The 14,329-nt window shown below is 40.7% G+C and overlaps 1 protein-coding gene across 1 annotated transcript in view; it reads right to left on the bottom strand.

The window, feature by feature from the left end:
* The window catches only part of LOC306740530 (transmembrane protein 132C), a gene marked incomplete at both ends in the record, with an annotated part of 127,356 nt that overhangs the window by 65,245 nt on the left and 47,782 nt on the right, over positions 1-14,329 (bottom strand). Inside the window, one exon of the mRNA XM_079222713.1 lies at positions 1,019-1,165. Within this exon, the coding sequence (XP_079078839.1) occupies positions 1,019-1,165 (147 nt within the window). The remainder of the gene's footprint in view (positions 1-1,018; positions 1,166-14,329) is intronic.

The raw sequence follows: 14,329 nt of genomic DNA, 5'->3' as shown, positions 1-14,329 counted from the left end.
CACAGCAACCTTTTCCCCAGTTCTGGCAATCACCCGTATCTGCCAGATTAGTTTCAGGACGTGAATACAGATGACCAAAACAACTTGGAGGATGTGGACAGCAAAGAAAATAAGTATGCAAAGAAAATATGGAAGAGGAAGGGTAGAGGATAGACAGAGAGAGAGAGAGAGAGAGAGAGAGAGAGAGACAGAGAGAGAGAGAGAGAGAGAAAAGAGTGAATATAGCAATGGTCTAATAACTCCTCCCTCCGACAGTGGTCTCAACAAGCATCTTAGGTCTTTATCTCAAGTGTGTCATTCAGCAGAGGGAACTTCCCTTAGATACACTCACACTCTACATATCAGGTCCTATGTATCTCTTGCAAAAAAGTATCCCTGAAAGCAATTTCTAAGAAAAATGTAAACGTTTTATGAGATTGAACCGCCACTCAGTCTTCGTGATGGGGCTCGATGGTTGAGTATCACAAGAGTGAGAGGATGACAATTTGTAGCAGCTGTGTGCGATCAAGTAATTCTTAATTACAGGATCAAAATCTGTTTTTTCTAATGATTTGTTTTGTGCATACAATGTAAAAAACAAATACTACAAAAGTCAGACCATTTAAACAACAAATGCATTACATCTGCTGTGTCAACTAAATGTGAAGACAGAGGCCTGTATAGGAGACCAAAAACAATGGAAAACATTACCGTGTCACGTGAAACGGGTCACCAGTTATGATAAACCCACCGAGAATTATCAACCAGTTCTGTAGTTCCATTCATCTCTGTGGAGATCATTGTTGTGACGTTATGGTCCTAAACTTTAATGTTTGGATTAACTCTCATGGCTCCCATGAATGTTGTTGGCAGCCTGCAGCTGTTTGTGACAAAAAAAAGCTATGCATACTCACAAAAAAGGGCAGTATGTAGTCCTAAATGTTGTGTTTTGTTGTGCTTCCCCCACGTGACCAAAACTGTCAGTTCCTGGTGTATTTTTGGTGTATACTCCTTATAGTGATGTAATTTCTGTGCTCACCTTTGCTGATCGTATCCGGATTCCTTCCTGCGGCAGTGGAGGGTCACCACTCGGTGACCTTCGCTCCTCACATCCTGGCTAACTATCCACTGAGTGGGATTGCTGGGACGAGCCCCAAGAAACGTCAATCCTTCTTTCAACTTCACTCTGTGGAGAAAAAAAGACGCGCTTAAGAACGTATTAGGCTGAGAGATCCTGCTTCTGTTACCAACAATATCCTAATTTCAGTGAGTCATTGGACGTATCCAGCTGATCCATGCGTGGCAGCTGCGTCCAGACAGACAATTATTTTTCTGCCATTTTTCACTCGAGCAGTACATTATCCAGATGGTTTCCTGCACTGTCTTGTCTTCAAAAGATGTCCCAGCTGTTGTCTTTTTTTTGATAACAGCTAGGACAATTGGCTGTATTTAAACATGTGTGTTATCTCACCTGTTCTACTGGTCAATCAAGTAAACGAAACACAGCAACCACCTGCTTTTTAATGAGCAGTTAATACATCCGAAACAGTCTGAGTGTGTTTTTGTAGATCTTTGCTAAAATCTATTTGTTTGCTAAAATGAGCTAATATAAAGGAACTCTCTCATACTTTGGGATCTGCCATCCATAGTGAATGTGCTGTTTGCCAAAAAGGGTGCTGTATAAGAGGGATATGACCATCCCAATATGCCACTCCTCTTCCTCCTTTACCTCTCTCAGTTATACATTCACCCCGTCTCGCAATCTGGAAAAGGACATTATGAAAAGGTGTCTTTGACTGCGGCAAAATTAGAACATCAATATCCTTGGCTCAGTCGACTACAAAGGAGAAAAATGAGAAGAAAAAAAAATACAAAACTAAATGAAAATCTCTTATACATGTAACCCATATTGTAAATATGTGATCTGGGTGAAAGTCTTGACATCAAATATATTAAGACTAATGTTCCATAACATGTGAACAGTGTGTTTTTGTTTGAGGGTGACAGCAAAGTTCCAGGATTGAAGAAAATACTACATTATAAGAGAATAATGTTCCCTATCCAATCCATACAAGGTTGGCAGATGAGACCAAAAATAGGACTTTGCTTTCATCTTGAATGTGTTGCTCCACTCTACCATGCACTTTGTGATTGCTTGTCTGTATACCAATGAACACATCTGCCCTCTCCAGTCATGCTTCTTTTCTTTGATGTAATGTCATGTCGTGATGAGGATTATATGCGAAGTAGAAATAGGTAATATGACAAAGGGTATGCTTTCCCTTTCTATAAGAATGAAGATAAACACTACATCTGAGGGACAGTCTGAATGTGTTTGGGTAAGTGTGCTTTGCAGTCTTCCAAATATGATTTGATATCTTTTTTGCCAGCTGCTTCCCTCTCTGTTGTGTGTCTATGAATGAAGGCCTAGACACATTTACAGATTTTGCCACATCAGATATTTAGACTTATGGTCACACTACACAATATTTCCGTCCTTTCATAGGACCCCGAACAGTCTTCGCCTTCATTCACAACGTGTGTGACGTGAGGGTGAACTGTGAGGTGACTGTTCCACCTGACAACGCCAACAAATATTTGATTTATTAATTAAATCCAACCTTGAACCATTCATCATAACTCAGCAGTGAAGGTGGTTTCTGTGCAGTCAACAGAAAGAGGGTGCATGTTTGGGCGGGCAGCATAATATGTGTGCAGGAAATGGTGCCACAGGTGTGATTACTTTGATGTAATGCCCCTGACCAGAGGCTGACAGTTAAAACATTATGGTTTATTGATATTAGAACATCGTGTGTTTATAGTTGTGTAGTAAGGAGTAGGGCTGTTTTATCTGTCAGTTTATCTATTCATTAAATTATCGGTTATTCTTAAGATTGTATAATATAACATTGAATTGACCAAAAATAGATATTGAAAACGTGTCTGTTTAATATTTTAATATTTTATTCAGTCAACTTCATCAACAAATGTAACAAGATAATATACCTTACGTGTCAGAGGTCTGAACAGAAAATACAAAAGGATGGTTGTGACACATAGATTAATGTATCACTGTATGTCAAAGCAGCCCTTTCCCTGAACTGGAGAATCTGTATTTCTACTTAAGCACTTAAAAGGGTCACGATATGGCTTTATTTAATCACTGGAATTCTATTTTTGCATCAGTGTGGGGCAAGGGAAATAATTGAAATAATCTACAGACTGTAACAACAGTGTGAAATGTTTATGTTTAGGCCATCTTATCACTCATAAATAGCGTGAACAGAACAATAAACAGAAAATATAGTAACATTACTTTATCATACCGGCAGAAATGATGATTATAATGGGGGCGTTGAAGAAACATCTGTTTTACCTATTTACCTATATACCTGGATGTTTTCACTATTGGAAGTGTCTGTGCAAGACAGTTGTACTGCTGCAATAAGCCATGTACACTTTTTTCGGGTCTCTGTTCGAGATACTCTCACAATGTAGGTGACTGTGGGCAAGTTTTTTTTTAGCTGTAGCTTTATCTCCAGGGGAAATCCATGCTTTGACCAGTACCCTGTGCTTGTACGGATGAACATTATGGAACACAATGAGAATGTTGTCAAAATCGGCAGAAGAAGGCACGCTTGGTCGGCGACTCTCGTTTGAACGGACGCCCTTGAGAACCCTTTGGCGTCTGTATGAGACGTCCCGGGCATTTAACTAACTCTTAATGTAAAACAACCCACATCATTACTACACGGTCAGAGCAGCTGACGTAGTTTAAGAGGGAGAAAGTTTGCACTAGTTGTTATAACAATGAAAATAATGAAAATTAATACAAATAAATGAATTACTGAAATAAAATTAATAAACATTGTTTGATACCAAATACAAATAGAGGCTACTGAACTTTCCTACTACAGTAGTATAAGTAGGAACCATAAGATATTATATATTTGCCCCCTCAATAATCCCCAATGTTCACAGTGTAGTGTAGTTTCTAAAATGCAATATGTATTCTCCCTTTCATCCTCTGAAAGCAACAAGAACAAGCTTACTAAACTCAAAAAATTTGGAAAATCAGAAAATCACCTAAATTGTCCACTTCAACTGGAATAAATGGATGAGAAGTGGCTAAAAGTGAATAGCAACACTTAACAAATACTGAACTACACAGGACATCACAAAATATCTTACAGTGTCAGTCCAAGGGTATATTTTTGTCCCACTAAATGGAAGCTCCTCTATTCAAGCCAGGGTGAAAGGAAGTGCTGAGGAGGAACTTACTGGCAGTGCATACAACTGTAACACAAAGAGCTCATTCGGGCCCCAACGGGAGCAGCGGGGCCTTGTATCTGGTTTCTTTACACTTCAGTGATCAGGATGTCTATCAGTGGTTACCAGTGAAGCTTCAGAATGTTTTAAACACAGTGAAGTCTCAGAGGGGAGACAGTCATTACTACACAGACCATATCCAAGCTTACTGAGTATGTTTGAAGTGTCTTTTATTGACTATATGGTCAATTTGGCATTGTAACCAGCCAGTCTCCTGCAGGTTAAATAGCATTCATCCAAACAAATATTTTTGGTTCATTATGAAACTGGGGCGGGACAAAATAAACTTTACCGGCTTGAGATGCTGCTCAAGTGGTGATGCACACAGTTATTAAGTGTGGCTTCAGCTGCAGGGTCATAGACCCCTGCAGCAAAGCGCACTTCATAGTATTGCTCGGGCTTAATAATCATATTCCCACAAAAACTTTGCCGCGTATCTCCTCCCACAGCGTTGCCAGCACATGCGTAAAAAATACATCAAAACGTGCGGCCTGATCGGGAATCGTGTGCTATGACTTTTCTTAGAGATTCGACCGGCCGAAAAGTCGAAAAGTGCGAAAAACGGCGAGAAATTGTCCCATTCACTTGACTGGGGTTTCGGACTGAAGAGAGCAAAAAAACATACATCTTTGTGCCCACAGTGACTCGCCATAATTTATAGTAGAGAAATGATTTAAAGTTTAAAACGTTGACAAAAGTCTGGAGTTTATTTGCCCAATTGGGCATTTTTTGATAGCTAGCACAGTTTTCATGCAATTATTGTTCAAGTTTAGGAAAATGTGGGAACCATTTCAGAGTTTACAATGGGTGTGTATGGGGAAGGTTAGAGCTGTGATGTCATCGCTAGAGCACGAGTAGCTGTGTCCTAACGAACCTTTTTGTATTTGTATTTTGCCATTCATTCCACAATATTGACTTTTGAGGCATAATTTATATATGAAAATGTTGGAAATATTGTGCTTGTGGTACACATGCGTTGTGGAATCCAACAAATGTATACTGTTTTGTCAGCAAGCCTGAAAGCGACATGAAGTTCGGCCAACTGCTCCATCAACCTCCATGTTAAATCAGACCACAATTTTCTCTCATGACGGAAACGTGAGCACTTTACAAACTGAATTGACGCTCTCATTTATAAATCCTTACAAATATTTAAGTACACGGAAACGTTCTCAGAAGTCTTGTGCTTTTCATGATTGCGTTATTTTCGTGATGGGATCCACGGTTGTCTGTTAAATACAATAGTTTGAAAGGTTGTTTTCTCATTAAATCCACAGTCCAGTCTCCTGCTCTGTGACAGTGTCACAGCTGCTACCAATTAGCCAATCAATCAAGCTGTGACAGGCAGGGCTTTTATGTCTACCTGTCTGTCTCTCTGTCTTCCCTTTCAACATAAAAGCCCCATGATTTAAGTGTATCTTAACATAAAGCTAAAATGAGGATTATTGTATTAAATAGAAAATAAATAGACAGTTGTACACAATATTGTGTTATGTAATCACGTGATATGTTGCAGCAAAGTGCTGTCCCATTCATATTTACACCATCAAGCCCTCTCAGCTAATGTTGGCATATATATATATATCCAATCCACACATAGGTGCGCGCGCGTGCACATGGTAAAACGGTCACGTGCACTCAGACTCTTGACTTTTGATCATATTTATGCAAAGAATTAATATATATATATATGTATATATATATATAAATAAATAATGTACCTCAATAGCACATCTCACTACCGGTAATGTATATATATTGCGACGTCTTACGGCAGTAGTAGCCACACTTTCAAAATTTCTTGTGAAATTTTCTAGTTATATATTAAATGCAACACTTGGAGTGGAGCCATTTTCCATAATGAGTACTTACTTTAATTACAATTTGCTGCTTATAGTCCTACTGTATATTTACATAAGTAAGATTTTGAGAGTGTGAACAATATTTCTTCTTTGTGGCATTTAGCTACTTTGAACTGAATCCTAAAATGGACATGCTCACAATGCAACATGATCACAATGACAATGCTCACATGGCGGTGTTGAGCAGGTATAATGTTTACTATGTCCGCCCTCATAGTTAAGCATGGGAGCATGCTAACATGAACTGAGGCTGGTGGGAACGTCATTAGTTTGACAGCTATTTCATCACAAACCAAGTTATTGCACAACTTGGAAATTTGACCTCATGATGGTGCATATAGGATGAACACCAAATTACTTACAAATCATCCTGAGTGAATGTCTGAACAAAAGGTCATGGTAATCTATCAAATAGTTTTAGAGACATCGCACGTAAAAATTCATGGTGGTGCTTAAGGAAAATACAGGATAACACCAAAGTCATGAGTCATTGTTTCTGGACCATGAATGTCTGCACAAGCGGTCATAGCCTTCCATCCAGTAGTACATTCCGTCTGGACCAACGTGGTATAATGACCCAAAGACCCTTTAACTAAATGACATGACATACCTCGAGCCATGTTGCCCTTGTTGCTATTATAAGCGTCTTATATAACGTAAAAAGTGCATGATCAATGATTCAGGGAGCTGTATTTTTGTATGTTTTCCTCAATGTTGCGGTCTTGTGCTCCAGTTTCTACAACTAAACTGTATCACTCTGTTGGGAGGCATTCCAGGACACAAATAAGGAGTGAAGTCGAGGGCAAGCCAGATAACAATTGTGTAGAACTCACCTCAAAGTTTAACAAGCTGACACCCCCATTGAAAATGAAGGAGGAGGGAACACTTTATATCAATACACCTGGGCTCTCCTTTTTCTCTGAATAGGTCTCCTGTGAGCTACAATTAAGATTGGACGTTCTGAATACCAAGTATTACACAACTAGAGGGGACGTTTCGAGACACCAGTGCACAGAGAGACGAGGGGTAACAACTTTTTAAACTGTCAGAAATCATAAAATAACCTGACGAGTATTCATTGGCACTATAGTATGTCCGAGCAAAACTGTGCAGAACAAAGAGTGAATGCAGGTAGTGCAGAGGCAATCAGAGACCGCAGAGCAGTCCAATCCAGATTATTGTGCCATTTTATCTTCTTATTCTTTTTTTTTCTTACCCCTGTCTCTCTCCCCTGCCCCTGCTGTCCATATACCCTCACACATGATTGTATGTTTGGACTCTACAGGGGCTCCCTTAATAAATAGTGATGAGATAAGTGAGAGCTCCTCCTCAGTGGGACAGTGAAAGGAATAAACATTTCCAGAGAAATCCAATAAGGTTGCGGCTGGACGACAATGGGAGTCCCCAACCAGTGGTCTGTGTCCTGCGGCCCTGACTGCACTTCAGTTACCGCTGTGGCTCGCTTCCATCTAGCTCTGTTGGTCTGCTCCTGGCTCACATGCATCACAGGGTTTCATGACCTATTCTGACCATTTCTCTCCACTGACTCCCCTGAGGACCATATACATCCACAATCAGCCCGAGAAAGCCTTTCCTGTTTTATTGTGCCATCCCACCTACATAAACAGTGTGCAGGGAATGCAACAGCTCAGTGGGGCATGGGGGAAGAGAGAAGCTGCAGAGTGGGGGGAATGGTGGAGAGACAGCAGGAGGACATCACTTTGTGATGGTTTGTGGTTGACGGCTAATGGAACAGTGTAAAGCACCGCGCTCATCTGCAAGTCATGCTGCTTCACAGACCATAACTGCTGCAGGAGCAGACATCGGAAACAGACACATACATAGTGGCAGACAAAAAATAAATCAAGCCAAACGCCTACACTCCGAAGTGACACATCAAAAAATACTTATTTTATTTCCGCAATGTACATAAAAACTTTTGCAAAGTCGTAAAAAGAAGAAATACAAGTATTTTCAATGATTTGTTGTACTGATTTGATGTCTGTGTGTGTCTGAGAGTGCAATGGGTCCTGTGTTAATACATTGTAGTATTATTGATAGTCCTACCCCACCAAGTGATTAGACAGTATTGAGCTAGGGGGTGTGCCTGCTTGCTGATTAATGTATGCGAGTTAGGTAGCAACGTTAGCTACAAGGAAGGAAATGTTGCGTTTGTCCACCACTTTTGTTTGTGTGGGGCTCAATGTTTTTCCAAAGATTGAGAATGGTGGAGGAAGTGCCTTGTGCCTTGATGTCCTGCAGGGGATGGTGCAGATTACGCAAATAAGTGACTTTTTCTCCAGCTCCATCCCGAGGTTGACATGTGTGATTTGGAATGAAACGTGTCATGGATTGCCCTGACATTTGGTGCAGACATTCATGTTTCCCTAAGGATGAAATATTTTTGGTGGTACCTGAACTTTCCATCTGGGGCCATCATCTTGCCCAATACCAACACTAGAAACATTCCCATGAGTGTTTTGTGCTACTTAGCAAATAACAACATGCACTAGCATGATGGTGAATATAGTAAGTATGATATACCTGGTTAGCATCCACTTGTCAACATTACCATGGTGAACATATGTGCATGCTAGTGTTAGCATTTAGCTCAAATCACCGCTGTGTTTAAGTAGACTACTTTTTCTTTTTACTTTTAGTATGTACTGCAGCTGACCTGACACAACACATACTGTTCCATGTTGCATTTAAATGGAACATACTACTTTGTCATTACATTGCACTTTAAACCCTCTTGCTCATATATCCACTGAGCAGAGGGTTGTGGTTCATAGCCAGAAAACCATGCTGGCTTGCATTCTGTAAAGTCTGCCTATAGATGCAGGATATTCTGGTATTTTTGACATATTTCATTTGACATGGCTATGTATTGTGACATGCAAAATATATTTTTAGCATTCTAAATAGTATGGTAATATGGGTAAGGGAAATAACTTGCTGCAGATAATGTCATATGTGGGAGTTTAGGTTTATAGAAAAACAGTGAGGCAGGTTAGAGCAGAGGCTGACTGCGCACTGCAGGTAAATCAATGTGTCGTTCTGTTCATCTTGATCATTCAACAGAAGGAAAACAGATACTATACATTACATGAATACAGAATGAGCACCTCTTGTAGGCGTACAGGCTACGTGAAATTATCATAAAATGTTAATAGGACAACAACAGATTGATTTAAATATAATACACTGACCTAACGTGTTATGTCCCTTTATGAAAACTAATATAAGCATGAGGCAGGGCCAGACTTTCACTATCTGTTGGCGATCAGCATGGTAAACATGATATACTCATTCTATCAGCCTCACATCAGCCTTTTCTCTTTGTATGAATTATTCATTTTCTCCTTCTTTGTATGCTACATAATGTCAACATGAATGATAAGGAATCATTTAGAAATAATAACATTTATTACAGCATATAGACAGCCATATTTTAAAACAACGCAATATATAAGGCAAGTGTCAATAGGTGAGCCACTGGTGCTGGTAAGAGGCTCTACCTACAGTCGCAGTCATTTCCCCACATGCCAGGAGACACATTTCATTGGCTTTTCATTTCTAAATCACACAGCAGAGATTACAGAAGCATCCATTGTTATGCTGAGTGGCCATAAAAGAGAGAGGAAACACATTTTGTGTCGAGATCTGTTTGCCAATTACTCTATCATTTGTGTAGACACGGTGTGTACAACCAGAGGGGAGCATCGGAAATCCCATTTAAAGAATTCGTATGATTGCTATCATGGAGCGCAGATTTGTGGTGTTCTCGCAGAATGTGTCCACCTAATTGGATTTTCACGACATTCAAGAGCACAGCGAGAGGGGAAAAACCATGAATGCAGGCCAGGGGAAAAAAGAGGCTGAGAAAAATAGAAACATTTAATAAAAATCGGATGGGAGATAATTTAAGACTTATGAAATATTTACACTTTAACAGATATGTTTTTCAATCAAGCCGGACACAAATTAAATTTTACAAAATGAATGTCTCTTTTTATTATTGCAACATGAATCAGTGCAGTTAGTTAGCTTGAGGGTTTGTGAAATAGCTCCTCTAGCCTGTGAATTGCAGTTTCGTCTAACAATAGGATGTTATTTTCAGAGGAACTGATTTGGATGAGCAGGTAGTGGGGCTGAACAAAGGCCACTGAAAAGTCTATATTTCCACTCTTTGGCATTGGGGCAGGCAGGCAGCTAATCTGCAGATGAACGTCTGTGTGTAAACACACACACACACACACACACACACACAGATCATTTTGAGCACAACAGCAAATGCGCTCAGAATTTACACTAGCCGCTCACAGGAAACAGGAAAATGTGCTCGTCCACACACAAACGCACACAAATATACAAATACATACATGCACATATGTACTCGTGCACGTATGGCTTCCACATGTTTTCACACGCACCCTCAAACAAACGCAGAAACCCATAGGAGCAGGCCTCTGTTAAGCTGTGACGAAGAGATAATGTCACAATGCTGCCTTTGGCAATAGAGATTAACACACACTTGTTTTCCTTTTTCTCTCCCTGTTTTTGCTCCTTTTCATTTCATTTCCAGTTTTGTGAAAATAGGGGAAATAAATAGTTGCATGCCCAGAGGAAATGGTTAGTAAATGAGAAACTAGATTCAAGGCTTTGTCTCCGCTGCTCACACATTGATGTCTCATCTCTGGTTTCATATGGTGGGTTGGTCAAAGGGACATTACTGTAAAGCTGGAGATTCAAAATACTTCAGATGATTTTAAGGAGAACTCAATTATTAAAAGAAATATCCCTCCTGCTTCTACATTTTCCTTATCCAAACACGTCACTGAGTCATCTCATTGCTTTTAGAGCTACTGTACAATAGTTTTCCATTGTTAACTCATGTGATGAAGAGTTTGACAAAAAACAAAGTAAGGTAGTATTGTCCAGCCTTTTGCACACTCTATTGTTGCATTCTGTCTGAGAAAATAGCCAAATTGCTTCCAACTGCAAGCTCTCAGAACTACAACAGCAAAACAGTATTAATACAGCCGGTGCCCATTAAGAGGGTGATGGTCACTGACAAAAAGAGACCTTACTGACACACTGATGTGATGCCATCATAGTACAGACTCGGTGGGTGCAGAGGGAACTCGGTCCTTCAGGGATAACACAGCATGGTGTTGGCTTCTTAACCTTCCTCCAGATGCCTGGGTTATTCACACCAGCCAAGAGCTTCCTGTCGTCTTTCACACATCCCATTAACCCCCACTCGGCCCCCATGTCTCCCCTTCGCAAGGGGGTTGCTAAAAGATGAGCTTTGTGTTGTGGCAGAGGCAACCGATACCGCTTCAACGACATGAGGATATAGCCTGCGAACAGGGAACTAATGCCCTGCACGTGCTGGGAATCTCTGATACACACCCGCACCCATCTGCTCATGCATACCTAAACATGAATGGAAAGGCATGCGTTTCCACACTCGCGCGTACGCACATGCATGTGCAGTCACATTCAGAGAGTAAAATAAGCCCAACCGAGGCACCCAGCAGTTCACACGGAGACGAGCAGGTTCACACACAAGCACACTATGAGGTAATAAACAGCCTGCAGCAGTAAACTGCTCCCGGCATGGCTTACTCTAATGCTCACAAAATAGTTTTCAATGCAAAGCAATTACAATTAATTACAATTAACAGAGAGGAGCAAAGGCTGGTGTTGGCAGATCAGACGATACTGTTTTCTAAATAAAAATGTTTTATCACAAAATTCTCTCTATATCCTTATAAGCTCCTGTTACATGTGAATTTCAACATTTCATTGCGCTAGTAGACTCTGGATCGAAGCAGACTGCAGGGCCATATCTCCACAAAGTGAGTCAGTAGCTCGATAAGTAGTGGAGAATCCTCAGAGAAGCGAGGAGCCTCGGGGCGTCCTGCATCTCGGCCCCCCTCGCTCACAGTTGCTTTGATGAAAATTAGCTGTCAGTGTGTGGCACTCATCTGATCGACACAACTTCATCCGCAGCTCACTGACCTTTACAGAGAGAGCAGGGGAAGGGCGGCCGTCCACCTCGCACGGCGAGATCGACACAGCGAGATCAACACACCGAGAGATAAAACAATAACAATCTCAGACGCTCAATGAGATGACACAGCAAAGGGTTTGACTCCTCACAGAAAGACCAGCCTGGAGCCGAGTAGGTCTGAGGTGTACAAAAGGATGTAGTTATGTGTATGTGCTGCATGTGAGTGTAAGAGAGTGTGTGTGAGTGTGTGTTCCAGTAACAAAAAGCAGTGGGTAAGAACATCAAATGGCTTGAGGGAGCTAAAAGCCCAAACCACAGGACAAGAGGGACAGTGTCTTTACCGAAGACGAATCAAATTGAACTCAAGAAATAGATTGTAATCTCCAGTATATCACCGTCTCGTTACCAAATCATCACAAAATGAAAATGGTACCCTTTCTCTTCAGTTACTCCGAAAGGGTTCATATGCCCTAAAATATTCAATTTGCAGGCTCACCAGGTAAAATCCATTAAGCCAGTCAGTAATGTCAATGGAATTAGGACTGCTCTGTGAAGAAAAAAATGGATGGATTCCCTGTGCCTTCAGCTGAGTGGCTCTGCTGGCACCTTGTTTGCGACCACAAAGCAAATGGGATTAGAAGGCAGCTAATGCAACGACACAACTTTTCTAATCATGCAAAACCACGGAGAGAAACTAACGGCCTAATACAGTACAGTGAGAAAGCATTGCAGTCTATTAAAGACTCAATTCGTATCTGGAAAATTGGCACCTGAATTTCAAAAAATCCGTCATCTGACTTACTTGTTTACGTGGTGAATTAAGTGGGTAGAGGACATTGTCTTCACCTAGAGATTTAATGTGTGAACACAAGACTGGGTTTTGTTATGAGGTTTGTTTGCATCTGTCTGGTTTCATAATGAAGCACTAAAGTTCATTTTTGACCGTGTATTCTTAAATCACTTAATGCTATCTTCATCACATAGTTGCTTGCTTTGCCTTTCTGCTCTTTGGCAGTTAGCATGCAGTTGGTTTAACAGAAACACACGCTAATGAGAGCCATGAGGCTGCTGTGGGCTGTGATACCAGAACAATGACCTAAAAGACGGTAAAACAGTGTAAAGCAGAGGGAAGCTGCTTTGTGTGATAATTATCTGTGTGTACCTCTGTATGAGCGACCACTTACACATTACATGCAGTCATTTGATCCACTGTTAATATATAAACACAAGTGCAGCTTTAACTCGCAGACAATTCTGGAGATTTTAATCACTTTCCGTGGTCTTCATTGGTAGTTGTTTGCTCTGCTGTTGTCATGATGTGAGAATTAATAATAAGTGGATCTTGAGTTTCTGAAGTTTTTATCAAAGTAATGATAATCAATTCCAGATTGTAGTGTATTTGTAGAATTGGGAGAGCATATCTTTTAATGACAAAACTTTATCTTGAAAACACTACGACTTTATCAGGAACACCAATATTATGTTGTTTCTGTTTTGGGCTATTGTCCTTATTTTTGGGGTGATTTACGCCTGCTGCAGCACGAATAAACTTTTTCCTAAAAATAATGTAATACTGGACTGTGTTGGCTGTCATACAGACTAATATTTTGATAAAATGTCACTAATTAGATGCCAGCTGCATATAACAGACTGCAATTCACAGTTGCAATGTTCCACTATGAGGGATAACCTGTGGACCATTAACTGAGTGTTTATTCAGACTTCTTTATGGTGTATGGTTCTGACTGCAGACCACATTGCATGAGGACCAATGATCACTGCCCCCTACACTCCACCCCTGCTGCCTGAAGCAAACAGTATTAGTAGTACAGACAATTCCTGACTAATAACATAATTACAGTAGGGTGTGACGACCGCTGTTATTACTCAAAGGTCTTCTGCAGAGCTAATTATCACCACAGCTGATTTTGCCCTTGCCTGTGCACTTGGCAATACATTACTCAGCTGTGATTGACAAGTGACACAGCCTATAACAGGCCAGGTGACACTGTATTGAAGCGGGCAGTGGAAATTGTGTCCTTGGCCTGTGCAGTATATGTGGTCATAGCGCTGAGGGGAGCTTCTCACCTGTCAGAGCAGCAGCCCTAGAGCTCTGAAGGCACAAGGCTCTTTGCTA

Source organism: Taurulus bubalis, assembly GCF_910589615.1.
Source record: "Taurulus bubalis genome assembly, chromosome: 8".
Lineage (NCBI taxonomy): Eukaryota > Metazoa > Chordata > Actinopteri > Perciformes > Cottidae > Taurulus > Taurulus bubalis.
This window is presented reverse-complemented; position numbering and strand designations above follow the sequence as displayed.